Source organism: Furipterus horrens, unplaced genomic scaffold (assembly GCF_987537825.1).
Source record: "Furipterus horrens unplaced genomic scaffold, mFurHor1.1.pri manual_scaffold_15, whole genome shotgun sequence".
Taxonomy (NCBI): Eukaryota; Metazoa; Chordata; class Mammalia; order Chiroptera; family Furipteridae; genus Furipterus; species Furipterus horrens.
Window position 1 is genome coordinate 13,453,247 of NW_028327185.1, and position 18,687 is coordinate 13,471,933.

The 18,687-nt window shown below is 39.9% G+C and overlaps 1 protein-coding gene across 3 annotated transcripts in view; it reads right to left on the reverse strand.

The window, feature by feature from the left end:
* Positions 1-18,687, reverse strand: part of SDCCAG8 (SHH signaling and ciliogenesis regulator SDCCAG8) — a 169,482-nt gene that overhangs the window by 122,844 nt on the left and 27,951 nt on the right. For all 3 annotated transcript variants that reach the window (XM_090263247.1, XM_090263248.1, XM_090263246.1), the window contains exons 9-12: positions 14,688-14,826; positions 9,323-9,475; positions 3,315-3,449; positions 462-578 (exon numbers count right to left, since the gene is read on the reverse strand). In XM_090263247.1, the coding sequence (XP_090119373.1) occupies positions 462-578; positions 3,315-3,449; positions 9,323-9,475; positions 14,688-14,826 (544 nt within the window). The remainder of the gene's footprint in view (positions 1-461; positions 579-3,314; positions 3,450-9,322; positions 9,476-14,687; positions 14,827-18,687) is intronic.

Sequence of the window (18,687 nt, forward strand, 5' to 3'; positions counted from 1 at the left end):
ACATTTATCTTAGTTCAAACTGGTTCCACTCTGCCAGCAATCAATTTGATTGACATATTTACATATCAACTCATCTCATCTTACAAATTTTAAACTTTTTCACTTAAAATTGGATTCAAGTTGGCATCTTTCAAGAACTTTACGTACGTATATTTTAGGTTCAAACTGTGCATTAGAACTTTTATTTTACTTTTGTAAGTAATAGACACACATATCCAAATGTATATTTATGACCTATCAGATTGGAATTTCATATGCATGCAGTGGTATTCTCACCATTTCATGTGAAAGGTGATAATTTGAGGCAACTCCAAATGAAATCCTTTTAATAGTATGAGCCAAATAGTTCTATCAGTTAGAAACAATGTAATAGAAATAAGAGACTTAGGAATAAAACCACATCAACTTCCGACGGAACATTCGTTACGCATTAACTGCTGCACGTTTGCGTCATCTCTTACCTGATCTTTAATCTCAAGATCCCTTTTAGCTTTTGTTCTGTACTCTCTGTGCTCCTTTTCTGCCTCATCCTTCTCCATTTTGCTTTTATTCAATTGATAGTGCATTTCCCCACACACCTGTTTGAGTATAAAAACCAGATCAATAGCTGGTGGAATCTACCCGGCAATGCCTGCAATTAGATCTTTTAGTGCCCCCTAGAGGTCATATAATAAAATACAAGAAAACTTTTATAAGAAGGGCACGTCCTATTAGAATATTCAATATAATATTCTGTTAAATTGTGGAGGCAATATCAGGTATTGTTGACTCTAACAATTTCAAATTACAGATAAAGAAATGCATAACTAAGGATTTTAAGTCATGTGTTCATGATTTATTATGTAAAATCATAGTTTTAATTGCATATTACCATCCAAAATGTAATATCTCAATTTTAATTCGGTAAAATTATTAATTAAAATATTAAGCTATGCCATTATTCATTTAAACTGTCATGGTTAAATAGACACTATATAATAAAACTTTCCTTTAAAGATTTTATCAGTTAGGCTTTTAAGGAAATTCATAAAGGAATTTTGCTGTCTGCTAATAGACTATATTATTGATATTGAGGTTTAATAGCTAGTATTTACTGTGAGCTTTGTAGATAATGTCAGTCTTATGCACAATACTATATATTTAATTTAAGAAAGATTATCTGGTAAAGGTCCTAGACTAAAACTAAGCACATTCTGTAGATTTTACATAAAAGGAAAATGTACATTTAAGTGAAATAATTCTAATATATCATTAAATAATGAACACACATAGTATCTTTAAAGTGTCTGTTATACAATCTTTTTTAATCTGTCATCTCTACAGACACAAATATATTTGGGAAAAAAGCAATTAGCAGATAAATATCAAGAAATTATAAGCCTTTAAGATAACTGAGAACCTGCAGAGAGAGGAATTAATGCACAATTCTGCTAAGTCAACCTCTAATTTACAAAAACAAGTTTTAAAAATCGTGCATTTTGCAACAGTTATATTTGCTTGAAACTTCAAATTTGCTATTTCTCCAAAAATGATGGTTGGCACTTTGGAAATTAGTATCATCATTATCGAGGTACTAGAATCTTAGAAAAGCTATATGCGTTTTCTGTGTTCAAATAAAAAATACTTTAAAAAAGAAAGTGATCTGCGTTCAAAAGTTACAGAGACAAGATACAAGAAAAAGCCACTAAGCTTTTCCCCAGTGGCCCTCAAAAAGCTAGAAAAAGAATGAAATTTCTAAAAATTCAGTTTGAAATTAAAATGCTTTCAGTGTGTGAGAGCTGATTTTTCCCATTTCAAAAAAATTAGTAATTTGCCAAAAGTTATTCATTTAAAAGCTACATAAAATTTTAAAATTGAGTGTCAAAAGAAATTAAAGGGGTCTTATCTTACTTTCTTTCTGAGTTCTTCACTGTTTCAATCTATCTGACTTACATACATGAATAAAATGAAAACATCCAACTTGATAATATCAGAGAATAGTAATTATACAGCCATGGTGTTTAAAACCCAACACAAAACAATTTTCCATAGTAAATGGATAAGCATTAGGTCTTACTTAAAATTATTTCACCCCTTAATTTTATTTGTCAGGTTTCCATTTTAGCATTTGATAAGTCTATCCATAACATTTAGATTCTATCTAAAATAAATGGACAAATGGAAAGGGACTAGAATTACATTACCTCAAGGTTGCAAGCAACCTCAAGGCACTCTTCTGATGTATGGGTTCCTTCGGACAATTCTAAAGGCAGATTATGCTCATTCTTTACCGGACACATTTCGGCGGAAAGTTCTTTCCTATAATGAACTGAAATCTGGGTTAACTATTTCCATCCTTCTGCATCAATTCTCTTGTACACACAAACATATAAATTTCATTGGCAAATATATACTATTTTAAACTTCTGCACTTGCTAGCTTGATTTTTAAAAAAACAAATGATAATTATATAAATTCGAGGAAGAAAAAGAAAAAATAGGCTTCCTTTCCTAATGTATATTAAAGTTCATTTTAATTTCTAAGTTATAAAACAACAATGGCATTAAAATATGTCAAAATTTAGAGAAGTGTGTTGAGAAATAAAATTCAATGAGAAAATGGTATGCATTTTAAAATAATCTGTGCATTGGTCAAAAATAAATGCATTTACCTTATTAGATCATGTATGCGCATATTTAGCTTCTTAGAGTTAAAGCAATTGATTCCTGAAATCTACACGGACTTCCAGTGTTACTTAAATATGGACCTCACATTAGTAAGTTAAGACCATTAAACATTTTAGTTTAAGTCTGTGATGCCCATACAGCACACACTAGCATTTTAAAGTATAAATTTAAAGACCAGTAAAATAATTAGCTGTAGTATTAGAATCTTGATTTCAGAGACCAGGTCTGAAAAGGAATAGGAGGTGCAAAATGTTTTATGTTAAGCACATTTTTTGTGTTGTAAATATGTCTTTCAGTATTATTATGAACACCAAACCTATGCTATCTCTGGTAAAAATTACTCCAAAATAGCAAATTTAGAAATACAAGTTTTGTCAAATATTCAATAAAGTAATAAAGCTTGCTTATTTACAAGTCTGTCTCAGCCACTGAACTCTTAACTGATCGCTATTGGCAGCACCCAGTAAAGGGGCCTGCCGAGAGTATGTACTGTGTTTGTTTTGCTGAATGGCCATTAGGTGGACCTTTCTTATCTGGAAATAACGAAACTTTTCTGCTCCAAACTTCTTTCTGAGCTCTGTACATTAGGAAAAAAATGTATCAAAGAAAATATTTAAGTAATTACTAAACAAAAATCTCTCTTTGTACCTTTGTGATATCCATTTCCCGGGAGGCAAGCTGTTTTTGAATTTCCTCTAGCTGGTTAATAGCGGAAGCCTTCTCTCTTGTAAGCTTTTCCACCTGGGCCTCTAGTTGGGCCATATTCTGAGACAGAGTCAACATCTGTAAGAGAAAAGAAAAGTCCTAAATGATAATGTCATTTGGCAAACTAAATATTAAAAACACGTTGAATTCACAGTGCCTCTTCCAGAGCTCCCTGCCAGTCATTCCTCTGCAGGCTGGGACCGTGCACCTCCCACCTCTTCAGCGCATCTGTCCCGCATGACTTCAATATGCACTTCCCTGGTCCCTACCCTCGTTTTGGAAAACACGTAACATGATGAAATCAAAGGTTTGGTTGAAACTCTACGGTGACAGCAGACGCCTGTGTAAGTCACGGAAGAGACTGACGTGAATCAGTTTCAGACAACGTGTCAGGGAATCGGACGGCTCTTCAACCCTCCTCCCATGCTGAGGGCGTACAAGGAATTGGCTGGGAGAGCCGGAGAGGCGGACATCTCCAGAGAGAGCTACCGGTGGCCTAGGAGACCCCCTCCGCTCTGCAGTGCCCCGGCCTTCCCATTACCTAGCTATCCCTGCTCCTCCCGTAGGGTTTGCTCAGCCGTTATCTCCTGTCCTGCAGGAAGGCCTCTTTGATCCCCAGCTCCCAGCACAAAACAGAAGCCCCTTCATATCCTCGGGGTTGATGCTCAGCTAAGGTGCCCCGGGGCAGCCACACCTGCTGTTTGCAGCGGGCATCCATTCCCGCGGGCCCTGTCCATGCTGCCCTGGTTAAGGGTCTCACTAGCACTCTGGCAGGGGCTTCTGCAGCCACCTCTTGTCACGCCCTAACCTTACACGCCTCTGGCACAGTCCTCCTCTGTTTTCAGTCGTCTGTTTCCTCATCGGAACTTCTACATTCCTCAAGAGGCACCAAATGTTCAATACGTGACTTAATAATTAGAATAAATGGCTTTTCTGAAGGACTCCATGGACAGCAGGCTCTTAGTTTTTCTTCTCAGTGTTAGAAATGCTTTCTAGAGCTTAGATGTAACCTTCCTAGTTTTGTTCTTTGTAATTACATTTTACTCTTCTCCAGTAAGTAAACGTTTTCTAGGCTCTTAATTTCTTATTTGTATTAGCAGTTTTAAAATGAAGAAGAAATGCTATCTTGCCCCAGAGCAAAACATATAGGAATATCTATCAGTTTTTAAACTGTTAAGACAAGAACTGATAATAAATTTGAAAGAATAACATTTGAATTCTGCCACAGTGCACTGCTGTGGATGTAAATTCAGCTTTACAACTAAAATCAGCAACTAAAATTTTGTGATAAAAATGAAGATTGCATTTGAAATACACAACCGAAGTTGACACATATGAAAATGAGGAGCCCCGTGGCTACTTTCTAATTTAGACAGTACTCGTAATAACTTTCCTGGGGACCACGGAGAACTGTCGATCTGACTTATGCTTGTTTGTATGTCCCTGTCATCAAAAGACTGGCTACAAATCTAATTTGTACATACAATCATGTTTACTAATACCAGGCCACAAACCGTCCCTATGCATGTTACAATCTGAACCTAAAATTAAAGGCCAAAAGAAGTTAAATGAAACTAATCAAAACTATTAATTTAATTTCATTTAGATACAAATTCAAGTTCATGAATATCTATCTTATGGATGTGTCCTTATAGCTTTTCTGGAACTATATGGCAGCAACGAACTTTTTATTGTCAGCTCCTAGAAATTATATTTCATTTATGAGGAAACACGTGTTATGGTAAACATACTAATATTGTGTGGCTTTTGAAGTCACTTTTAGACGTATTAGAAGAACTGCTCATTGTAAACACTGAGGCCGTTTCTATTATGAGGCAGGTAACAAATCATACTCCTTTCCCTTCCCTCTGCCACCCATCACTTCTCTCCGCTGCCCATTACCTGTCTGCTCCCTCCTGTCGCCCACTTCCCGAGGCCTCCCCTCCTGTTGTCACACCTTCTTGTCCCCACGCCCACCATCTGGAAGTCAGCAGTACCCCGCAGGAGCTTCTCCATGCACATCTGTCGCAGAGACAGAAGTAACACCGACAGCTGCAGCACTGCTGGGTGTCCAGGCTGATGACATCAGGTAAGTCCTTTAAACTTTGACAGGGGCAAGCAAGGGACAAGGACACCCAGGTGGGAGAGCTTGACAGCAATCTCTACACTAAAGCAGTCCCCAGCATACTGGATGTGGAATAAAGTGGCACTCACTATACCAGAGGCACAAGCAGGAGGGATTCTAGCAAAGGGCTATGACCCAGGGAGACCAGCTGAGAAAATGCACGGACCGTCCTGGGTGCTCAGTGAAGATATGTTGAAAGACGGATGGAACTAACAAACTCGAGGGGCTCGGCGCAACCAAGGACCGTCCCGGAAGGCGACAAACAAACTCACAGCAAGTACTTTTCCTGGGGGGACGATCCAAAACCTGTCTAGGTAGAAGACATCTGCTTGCTTAGAGCTTCCCACACAAATGAGATTTTTTTTTTTTAAAGGAGAAAGAAAAACAATAATAAAAAGAAAGAAAATCTAAAAGTCTTGCAGGCGAGCATGCCTTCCGGCTAGGAAAGCAGGACCCTTCCTCTGGCACTAACTACAGAGCATTTACAATGTTGTGATTGATTGGCCAGTGTCTTTATTCCATTAACTTCCTGCACTAGGCAGTATGATATACCTTCTCTCTTAATCCCCCTGGAGACAGAATTATATTGGATTAATTTTTGATTGAAAAAAATGAGATTCAGTAAATTAAGTAATTTGCCCAAGCTAATAAATAAAAAGTAAGGCTGATTTATATTCAGATCTGTCTGCTTTTACTTACAAGAGGACCCAAGACATCTATCTAACAAGACTACTTCTTTCTTTCTCTGGAGTAAGAATGATGATAGCCACAAGCTAAGAGTTATTAAATGTCCCCTCTAAGTCAGGTATTATATTAGGTACTTTCAAAACATTACCTTATTTAATCCAATCAATTCCTGGAGTAGATGAACTCCATTATTTACTTTTGTCATTTGGAGGGGTCCAATGAATTCTTCAAGGTCACAGAAAGGTCAGTTTAGATTCAACCCTAAAGCCTTTTACTCCAAAGCCACTTTCTGTCACTGGCTGGGACAGCTCTCACCACTGTCAGGTCTTCATTCAGACACCTGTATTTAGGGCAGGGCCTTGAGGTCAAGTGACAGCGAAGACTTACTGGGGGCAAAACAAATGACTCAGACTCAGAAATATATTGTCTTGCTGCTGTCGACTGAGGACTAACTGGCAGTAGAAAAAGAGGCTCTGTTACCTCTGAAAGCACCTGCAGTACTGCCCAGCACATTTCACCTTTTGTTTGTCCTTTCTTATCAGGAATTCTCATCAAGATATTTTTATACAGTAGAACTACTCTGAAAGGTAAAAGTTTCCATTAAACAACTCAGAAAAAAAATCTCCTACGTGTGAATCACAGCTGGTCTTTGCAATTGATCCTATTCTCTCTCTCACACACAACACTCAGTACCCAATTTTACCTCCCTCCAAGCCTTACTCCTTATGGCCTGTATTCTTTCCCATACTCTGCATGTCTAATCCCTCCCTGTTCTCAGAAGCTCAGTTAAGATGCCACCTTCTCCACGAAGCCTTCCATGATTTCTTACAGGCAGGGATCCATTCTGATCATCTGAACTCTCAGCACTTCATTCATGCCTCTTGTGTTACATTCATTCCCTCAACAAAAATACATGGGGCACATTTTATGGGAGAGGAATGTCCCAAGCTATGAGGTTGTTAAGAGACCATACAATAAAGGAACTCATAGTAAACGAGGGGAGACAAATAATTTGACAAGAACTTGCAATAACTTGAGTTAAGGGAGTCCACAGAAAATGCTCCCAATTCGTCTTTGGGAGACTGGGAGAGGGGCTGGTACCAAGAAGAACTTGGAAGGACCCATCAGAGAGGGAGATTCCTCTAGGCAGTGGGCAAAGCGCAGGCAAAATCCTAGAATAAAAATGTAGCCTGGCAGCCTGGCACATGTGCGTGTTTGAGAAAGCACAGGTGCTCAGGATGGCGGTGCTGCAGGAAAGAAAGGGGAAGGAGAGGAGACTCTGGAGCCAAGAGGGGAAGAGAAAGGCAGAATCTTTATGCTAAACGATCCTAAGTTTTAGCCCAGGGGCTGCAGGGAGACACGACGGAGGTCAGTGTCAAGCAACAGTCACTGGACTGACCTGCTGAGGTTTTCCTTTTGGAAAGACTGTCCTGGTTGGGAAGGAGGCGAGGCCGGGAGCGGGGGTGGCACGGGGGCCGCGGGGGCCCCTGAGTGTGGGCTGTGGGGAGCAGTGGCCACAGAGGCCGGCGATCTGAAACTCGAGGGGCCCGAGTCTCCAGAACCCGGGGACTTGGTGACAGGTGGCGTCCGGAGAGGAAGGAGACAGAGATGAGAGCGAGACTTCGGAGCTGGGAAACCGGGGCAACCGTGGTTCCACGAGGAGAGGAACGAGGTGAAGGGGGCCGGTTTGGGGGCTCCCTGGAGAGCTGAAGACTCAGCGACCAACACCGTGTATCCGGAATTAAAGCCGCAGTAGCGCTAACGATGCCTGGACCTGCAGCTCCCCGCTGAGTCCGCGATGCCTCTCCCGAGGGGCTTTCTGAATGGCGCCTTCGTGGTCTCAAAGACACTGTAAACTCGGAGCAACCTCAGAGACGCACGGCATCGTTCCCTCGAGTCGGGAATATAGATTCCGAGAAAACGAGAAAGGAAACCTTTTAAGGAGAATAAGAACTAAAAAAATAAAATAAAAATTCACCAGAAGTAGCGCAAGAAGGTCTCCAGTGAACACAGCGATGTCATTGTCATTGCCGTGGGCCAGAGAGAGACTGGGAGGTGGGAAAGTAGAGAGAAAACGTCCCGCACAGACCCTAAAAGACACCTGGCCACCCAGGGGCGAGTGGGGAGAGAGAGGGGATTACCGAGTTGGCTTCACACGGGCCTCACCCGGACAACGGTAAATAATGCCCGCCCCCGGGTCCCACCCTGAGCTCTCCCGATGCAGTGGTTCGGGTGCGGAATGGGCCGCAAGATTTTTAGAATTTCTCTGCCGCCAAGACTGAGAACCGCTAGATGAGAAGAAAGGGCGTTTCTTTCAACAGGTGAGAGAAAGCTGAGAGTTCTCTCCCTGGGTAAGAGAGAGGCTGTAGTGAAGGACATTTTAAAGATTCAGAAGGGAGGAGGGACTAAGAAGGAGGGTCCCTGAGGTGGTGGAAGACAACCGGACCCAGAGCTCAGGGCAGGATCAGGATGAAGCCTCTCCCACTTGGACAGCGTTGGGATGTGGATGACATTTTACTTGAAGGCAGAGGTGAGGGGAAGGTAAGTAGATGAGCTGGTTACCACCTAAGAGCTCCTCTTTTCTTTGCTAAGTAAGTCTGGGAAAAGGTGGTACCGTGGAGACAGGAGAGTAAAAGCCATCGGAAACAGTCCTTGAAAGTGGGCCCGAGAGACCAGCACTTCCCACCTGGTCTTAATGTAATGGCCTCCCACCAAATCTCCAAGCATTTATTCCACTTCTCCCACCAAGCTTTTTATCAATAATAAATGGCATCACAATGCTGCCTAACTAAAAGCCTTTCAGTGGTTTTCCACCACTTTGGGGATAAAATGCAAAGTCCTTCACATGGGCACTAAGGCCATTTGTCATTTGGTCCCTCCAGACTTCTCCCAGCTCATCTCCCACGAGCCTGTCCCTCTCTTCCTATGCTCCAGCCACCTGGGCCTTCAGATTGATTACTGAAACCGAATTGATTATTCTATTTGCAAAGGTCAGAGAATATAATTTATGGAGAAATATGCGGAAAGTAGAAACAGTTTATGAACTCAAAGTTATAAGAAATGTGACTCCTTACAAGATTTTAAAATATAAAGTTCATTCGAGACTTGCAGCCCCCAGAAGCACCAATGACCTCACTACCTTCGACTCCATGTCCTCCCTCTCCGCTGTGAATTCTTTTTTCATCATCTCCTTCTCAAGGGCCCTTTTCTCCTGCTGAGCAGCAAGTTCTTTTCCCAGTCGCTCTGCGTGCTTCTCCAGTTCCCTCTTCAGCTGCTCACACTGGAGTATAGCCTGCCAGGCGGAGGGAAAACGGGAGCTTAGAAATCAGAATAATAAGGGGGAAATGCGCCAAGGAAGCTTTACTTCTATTTAAAATAGTTAAAACACACTATAAAGTCAATTCAAAAATTGTTATATTGTTTGAGAACACCACTTATTGATATAAGAGTATTCAAATCTCACGTTTATTCACATATTTCGTTTTCATAATTAAGGTCATATTAACTTACAAATTAACACAATTCAGGTCATGGCCTTGATGACAAGGGGGGTCAGAAAACTGAAGTGTTCTAGTACTTTCAATTATATATCATGTTTATACTACAGGAAATACGTAAGTATGCAACTCAACTGACTTTTCATTTGCTCATGGTTAAAGTTTGAATACTTTAAATAATAAATAGATAAAATAGATGAGGTACTGAATTTATCATTACATACAAGCTTCTGTTTTTTAATGTTATGCAGTAATCAAGTTTCTTTAAATATAACTAAGATAAGATTTAGTTCACTCTCCTTACACACATAACTACTGTAAAAATTAGGTAGTAATCAAAAGTTAAGGAAAGACCCAAAACAGCATTTACTGCTTAGTTTTATAACATGAGAATTGTTATCTTCCATTTCTAGTAACTTAAAAATCCATAACGGTCCATTAGTCTAAATTTTCCACTCTGCAACTCCAGAAGTAAAAATTCTATAATTTCCTCTTGGCTATACTCATAATATGTTTATGTTTAATACCCAATAATAAACGATGACTTCAAAATCCCAATGAAAAAAAATCCCAATAGAATTAGGTTGCTTCACATAAGAGATCTGAGTCATTCTAAGGTGTCTTAGTCTTATTCCAGTGGCTCTTTTTTTTTTTTCTTTAATTTAATTGTTTTTTGTTTGTTTGTTTTAGATTTTAGTTATTTATTTTTAGAGAGAGGGGAAGGGAGAGAGAAAGAGAAAGAAACATTACTGTGTGGTTGCCTCTTGTGCGCCCCCAACTGGGGACCTGGCCTGCAACCCAGGCATATGCCCTGACTGGGAATCGAACCGGCTACCCTTTGGTTCACAGGCCGATGTTCAATCCACTGAGCCACACCAGCCAGGGCTTCAGTGGCTCTTATTTACAATATTTACCTCACCCATCCTCTATTTTCCCCTGAAGAAACCCAAGTGTTATATGACTCAAACACTGCATGATTATAAATTTCACAGTCACATTTGCTGTTAACAGAGACAAAAATGGTCTCAGTAAGCGCCGACTGTAAGTTGTATGCATAGCTCTGCTTCCCTCTGGTGAAAGTTACAATAAATACAGACAATGATTATCCAGGCGAAGCGAGCTTTCTCTCTTCATCTGGAAAGTACTAGACTACAATTTCTTTCAAAGTCTTCTGGAAAGTTTCTGTACTTCTAGATAAAGTATTTACTTATCGGTTACTAAAAAACTGATCGTCATAGGGAACTAGTCCCAAAGCCAATTCTAGTTGAGAATCTTTTTAAAAGGAAATTTAAAATGAGATTTTAAGATAAATGGAAAGTATACTTTTTCTAAAATATAAGCCCCTGGAACGTACAATATTCTGAATTAGAGACTTTTGTGCTTCAGAGTACAATTGCTCTTGTGAAAAAATATTTTATATGAACCTAATAAAAATGTCCATCACTTTTACTAATATAAGGAATACTACTGGTATGAAAGAATAAAATTAATGATGAGTATAAATCAACATATCCAATTAGAAGATTTTTAATTGAACAAAAACTCAGGAGTCGGCATCATTAAGTGTAGAAACAGCAGATAGAGCTAAAGATCAGGTAATGTGAAGAGTGAAACATCCCTTCAAAAAATTCAGTCAGTTCAGGAACAAGGAATAGTAAATGATCCTGGCAGAATAAGAGGCCTGATGCCAAGATAAGATGATATCAGGCACAAAGTATACAGTAAGAAGCTGTGAATCACTTCAACAAAACCATTGCTGAAGCCTTGGTTTGGAGGCTGGTCTTCCCTGTATCAGGACTAACCACCAGTAATGAGACACCAAACTAAAATATCAGATTAAAAACTTGTTATCAATGACTCTTGGTGTGTGACCAATGATTCCATATTATAACATAACATTTACTTTTATTTGTTTTGATTCTAATATCTATGCCAGGCCACAATGAAGAAAAAATATTCATGCTTAGTAACACTTGGAATTAGAAAAGTGATTTACTCTTTCTAAGGATACCTCTCTTACAAGGGACATCACTAGACAGATCTGGTTCAACTAAATAAACACCCATTATTTCCATGAAAGCTTTCTCTTTTTAATTCTAGAGTTCCTGCTCCTAGTGTCCAGAATCCCAGCTAATTCAGTACACCCTAATTATACCCATCTAACCGTTTACTAAAGCCATTACTGAATTCTCAAAGGCTAGGGCAGTGAACAGTCAGTTACGATGAACTGACAGACCTTCATAGGTGACCCAGTAAATTTCAGGCCTGCAGGTACCATTTCCCCCCAGAGTCGCCAAGGCGGTGGCTTCTCTCGCCCCTGAGCACAAACCCTGGAAATGGTGGAAATGGCTGTAGGCCTTGAGAGCTGGGAAATTATACTTTCTTTCCTCCCAGTAGACTCGGACCTCAAGGGATCTTTTCTTTTCTGGGAAATTTCTTTACTTGTGGTCATTTCATGTGGTCATTCTTGATCGTCTCAGTCCTGGTTTCTTAAACCAAAGAAGACGCATTTCTGCCTTAATAGGGCCGAAGCATTTTCCAAAAGAAATTGATATCTAATCAACTCAATTTTTAAAACAGGAAACCTATTTTAGAATATAAAAATGTCCTTCCCAACTGTCAGGCTTAGGCTCCTAGAAATCCTTGTAATAGAATTCATAATTAAAGAATTAAAGATATTATGAGGAACACATTTTTCACACTTATGGAAGTAAACTCTAAGACATATGAAATTGCTGTTATTTTTAGGAAACAAAGCCCACAAAAATAATGGTTACTTATAGGTTTTAAGCATTTAACTTCTGACTAGCACAAACTATTTATATTTTATTTATAAATTCTTACAGAAACCTATGAGTTAGTCTTATCCTTATCCTCCATTTCCAAGATATTTATAATTTGTTTTTTATTCTGTGGTAGATAATGTACATATCAAGAAGTATTATTTTCTATGCCTATGAATGCAATCAAATAGTCAATGTTTTTTCTTTTCTTTTCTTTTTTTTTTAAATTCAGGTTTCTAATTTGTGCCTTTCTGATTCTGCTGTAACCCAGGAAAAAGAATAATTTAGATCCTTGAGAAGGAGATAAGATTTGGGGGCATTTATTCAATCTACTAGGTTGGTATTTTTGAAAAAAAAAAAAACTTTTTTTGGAATGTTATCTCATTTATATACACTAATGGTTACTTCATGCCAAAGCCAACAATTTCCCTGTGAACAGAAGCCTGCAGGTGTAGGGCCTCGTTAATAACCTTTTCACCTTGTAGCTTAACCATGGCATCACTGAAAAGCCTCTACTTTTTCACCCTCGTTTATTCCCAGGTTAATTTTCCCCTCTTTTGAGAGTATTCCCATTATAATGACTTACAATTTTCAAAGAAAAACAAAAACACTTACCGAGCACTTACTATGTGCCAGATGATTTATTAAATGGCTTATATAAAATTTATTTAACTCCCTCACTAAAATTTAAGTGGTTCTTACCATTCAGTTAAAGAAACTGAGGCTTTGAGACATTAAGTAACTTGTTTAAAATCAAAAACCTAGAAAGTGGCAGAACAGAAGTTTGACCCAAAGTAGTTTACAATGTAATCTATAGACATTTAATTACTATTTTATAATTTATAAGTTTGTCCCCTTACAAGTATCTCAGGTGTTTTCTCTGCCACTATGAACATAAACATGTAATATAAAATAATCCCTTCTACTTACTTGCATGCAATTTGCAAAATTGAACACTAGATGGCGCAAATGTCAAAGAACTGTAAGAACAAAGTAACCATTTCATAGCTCACTAATAAAGTGTGTGGTTTTAAAATTAAAATATGTACGTTGTCTTAGTTTTTACTCTCAGAAAGCACAACTACTAATGTGTTTTAACATACCTTAGAGATACAGCTAGTAGACTTGCAATGCATTTTGTAAACTGCTTAGAAATCAATCCTTGCATTATTACTAATAAAAAATACTAGATTCATAACAGCCTCTTTATTTCTTACCATTAAATTTTTAAAACTAATAACTACAAAAACTCATATTTAAAGCTAGTAATTGACTTTAATTCAATTCAACAAACATTTACTATGCAGTTTTTACATAAATGACCCAGGGAAGAATAATACAATGATAGCTGTCAGACCTGATTTAGGGTCTTCTGGTGGAGACAGAGATATAACAAGTCACCAAAATTATACAAAGCATCGGTAGAAAGATAGAGGAGGAAGAGAACAGTTCCAACAAGCCGAGGTTCAGGAAAAGGGCTCCTTGATTTGAGACTCAGAGGTCCAATAGATATTTCACAGATGAATGCAGTGCAGAAGAGCAGAGCATGAACGGATTCATGGGAATGGTCCTTTGTGGGCCACATTCTGGAAACAGCACAGGTCACATTAAAGAGTGCAGTGGAAGATAAAGATAGAAGTCAGAGTTAGGCCATACTGTGGCAGACCTGGAAGGTCACACTAAGGAATTTGTTGTGTATTCTATTGTAACAGCAGTCTCCTATATTATTCCTAGAACTATGACTGTCATCGTCATTGTCATTAAACATGTTTGACTTAGTATAAAGTGGATCTGGACTCATAGCTAAGGAGGCTACTGGATACACATATGTTACCACCTGTGGCATATTTGGATGTTCTCAAAATTTCCTGTATGCAGAGAAAAACCATTTGTCTTTAGTCATACACGAACATATGCATATGGGTGCTAAGATTATAACATTAAAAATTATCAGCAAATAAAAAGAGTAAGCATACAAGCCTCTCAAAGTACTTTGCCACATTGTACTGTTCACTGAATAGAACAAGGGTATTTGCAGAGGAATAAGAACTCTCCAAATAGCAAATTGGTTTAATTTAACAAAGTCAACATGAACAGATTGGCATTCACTTTGCGTGTTTGGAAAAAAAAAGAGTTTAGTTATGGAAGAATAAGTAAAGAAATACTCAGGGAAAAAGAAAAGAGCAATCATGGCATGCCTTTCTTTTCATCTTGTGAGACTTGCCTTGGTTTTTTCAAAATTGGCTTCCTCGGTCATTTGCACGGCGTGTTTCACCTGCTCGTAAGCTCTGGCTTCTCTTTGCTGCACATCAGTCAAGTTGCTCCTCGTGGAAACCAGTGCAGACATTAAGTCATCTCTTTCTCTATCGGCACAAAAAGAACATTGGAAACAAGAAGGGACCCAACGATCGTGTAGCCCTGAGCCCAAAAGGAAAAAGCACTAAGATGTGTTGGAAGAAGAACTCAGCATGCCCCGGAGAAAGACCCTCTGTCCTTCCTCGGCCAGGGGCCGGCGGAGCAGACTGGGACGTTGTGAGCATTCATGGCAAGAAGGCATCTGCGGGGACAATAACCTGTTATGGACAAGACTGGCACACTGAGGGATGCAGAGGAAAGCCCAGAAAAGAGGAAATTTGTTTAAAAGTAAAAGGAGGAGGGCTGAAGAGGAAAAAAAGGCAACAAGGTAGGGATGCTGGGGACTGTACCGCAAAGCAGGGGTCTATAAATGTATAAAGAAGGTGTGGCCAAGGTTTTGGGTACACTTCTGGTTCTCCCCTCATTTGTGTGAACAAATATATGTCCTTTCCTCTTCATCTTCTCCCACAGCCCTCTTTCTGCCTCTTCTCTTCCAAGTAAGTTCTTTCACCTACTTATGAACACATTTCTTCTTTCAACGGGAAGTACGGGTGAATCCTTCAAATGCCCTGCTTACTGTATAATACTCAGTAGTTAAGGAAATCTTATCGGCCCCGGTTTCATCACTGCCCAGCCCCAGCCCACCTGCAGCAGCTCTCAGGGTACCCTAAGCTAAGCTGCTTCTCCGGGAGAGAAGTGAATCCAATGTCAAAACGCTTTGGCATGAAGAATAGCAAGGGTCCACTGTCGTGGTTTCAATACACCCCACAGAAAAGATTCCAGGGTACTGGGAACTTATCCACTGCATAAAAAAATGACCAGTCGGCCTAAGAGAAAGTAAGGTGGGAAACTTTCTATATACAAAAAGTTAAAAAAAAAAAGAAAAGACAAGAAAAAGACTAAGTGGGGCTGTTATGTGCATTTTGTGAAAGAGCCCAAGTTTTAAACTGTGGTTTCAAGTGCAGCCTGAGGTGACCGCTTCCAGTTTCCTTTTCATTGCGAAGTTCTAAACGGTCAGAAAAGAGCCAACTGGGACTTTCTCTGTGATTTAGCAAACTTTGAGTCGTCATTTAAAAGATAATAAACTCCGAGTCTGAGTTGCCTTCAGAATTAACCAGTGACTCCGTTAAAAAAGATCTCTAACAGATAAAAGGATTTAAACTATTTCTGGTATTTGGAAAGCAGCCATATTTTAAGAAATATGTAATATGGAACAAAGGTGCGATTATTAGCAGTTTCATAAAAGCGCTTTTTGTTAAAAAAAAACAATAGATTGCTGCAAATATGATAAAATTCATGGGAGCATGGTAACCTTTATTTTAGAATATCCTAATATATTTGTTTTCAATAGAAAAACATAATTTACTTTGCTTACTTTTTTGTTCTAAAGGAGATGAGAAAAGGAGTATTTATTTTTAGAAAACATATTCAAACACAATGATTATGTGAAAAAGTGGAAGAGTCAAAGCAAATTATTTTAGTTACATAATAAATAAGTTAAATGCAAGCAAAACTGACTTTCTAATTTATTTACATTTTAAAATAAACTCTAACACAAACAGGGCATCAAAGGAGGTGAGCCCGGCCGGTGCATGAGCCTGGCCCCTGTGGCTCAGGTGGTTGGATCTCCCGCAAACTGAAAGGGTCAGGGCCCCTGCCTGGGTTGCAGGTTCGGTTCCCAGTTGGGGCATATATGGAAGGCAGTCAATCAGTGTTTCTCTCTCACATCGATGTTTCCTTCCCTCCCTTCCTCCCTCCCTCCCTTCCCTTCTAAAATTAAAAATAAAAATATAGTTTAAAAAGAGATGAAATAGAACTTCCTCCCAGTTCTATTTTATTATCTACATTTTAAATCACCAGACTATTTAGAATTGGAAACTAAAGAGTTTAGCTGCTCTGGTTCAAAAAATTTTCAGAATATCAACTGACAGCTTCAGCCTGTTGAGCCACAGAAAATCATCCAAGATAAACGCCTAGACACTGAGGTCTTGTTAAGTTCACCACTCAACAGTGAGACCATAAGAGGCTGTGTGGCCACTGGACAGACACACTCTGATTTTCTGTAAGAGAAACGAACTCTGCTTTACGGCAGCGATCAGGAGAGATGCCTACATTGTACATACACTTCCAGTAAATTGGCAATTTAGGATTACCCACGCAGTCACTACATTTTTGGTTTTGTCTTATTATGTTTTCTCTTGCTTCAGCTCAGCCAGCCGGTATACCAAAGAGCAAGGACAAACAAACAAGCAAACAGAAAAACAGCTCAGGGCCTGTTAGCCCCGCGCTCAGTACAGGCCTTGCTTCCTGTCCCAGGCCTACGTTCCTCTGGCTGTCACCCTCTTGATTTAGCTCCCATCTTTCAGCCCCAACGACTACTCACTATCTGCCGCCCAGAAACAGTCCACACCGGCCACGCAGGGTAACCGCCCAGTTTCTCCCGAGCGCCCAGCCCCCAGGGCCCGAGTGAGCCACTCACCGTGGGGACTTGTACAAATACATGTGCTGTGACCATGTCAGAGGGAGGGAAGAGTTCTGCAAATTACCATCATCCATGGCAAAAGCTGTGTGAGTGCTTAGAAACACCATGTAAACGTTTCGATAAATGTGACCAAGGAGTTTTCTGGGGCAAAGTGGGCAAATCAGCATTATCCCTGCAACATTCCACAGTCAGGGTGCAAGAGCAGCTGATGCAGGGGGTGAGGTGAGGAGCAAGGGTGTGAGTTCTGGCCGAACTAGTGAGCGTGTGGCATTTAAGGGACTTAGTGCAACAATCAGAGCAAAGAGGCCTGAGCAAGACCCTGACTAATCTTGGCCAAATGTTTGAAAGAAGGAAAAGAGAGACTTGGTCTGAGTATAGGTAGGAGCTTCATCCTGAAATATGGAGTGTGCCTAAGAAACGTCTTTAATTCCTAAGTTAGTCCCCAGTTCTTACCAGTTTTAAGCATTCATAAGTATCATTTAAAAATATCATCACTGTTTTTAAAATGAATGTCTAGAAGGCTGACTTCAACATTTCCTTGTTCCTCATTTCTGGGAAGTTCCTGCCAGAGTCTTTCAAAGCCAAGTACACAGAACACTGCCAACGATCCGCCCCCAAATCACAAGCCGGACAGAAGTCTCAGGATAGGACAGTAGTAATCATTTCTTCTCTGAAAAGTGAAACTTCCCCACGGCCCCAGGAGCTGCAGGGAGAAATTTAACACGAAGCAGTTCCATCTTGATCGCATTCGAAGGTGTTTTAATCAACAAGCAAGAGAAAGAGATGATTGTTGATCTTCCGTACCTCGTGGAATAGTCAGGCCTCTGAGGACTTTGGATCAACTTTTCAAATATATCCAATGTCATCAGCGGTTGTTAAGGATACTCTCCAAAAGGTCCCTAACATCCTAACAACACACCCCAAACGTATGGGGGGTCTGGTCTCCGAGTCGTGCCTGCCTGTCTCCTTTTCAAGTGCCCAGGCCCTTCTGCGGCCACATACTCGGTTCGCTGCAGGCTGCACGGATCAACAGAGGGGCTTGAAGTGCCGTCAAAGTACCACATTCCAACAGGGGGTCGGCGAGCTCTTTGGATTTATCCTATTTTTAAAACTGCGTGTTCAAGTCATGCAGGAAATACTACGATACAGCTCACGGAGGGGTCATGCTTCTAATTAGGCAGAAAGCTAGAAATCCAAACCCGGAAAGTGTTGGCCGCTCTTCAAAGCCAGCCCGACACTCAATATTCTGCGCGGAACACCGGCTTAGGCCAAGGGAGCCGTAGGGGCGAAGGTTTTCCCTGACAATACAAGCAGAAACCGTCCACTGAATTCTGTTATTAAAATAGAACATGAGCCAACGGCATGCTGACAAAGCAGGAAGCTGAAC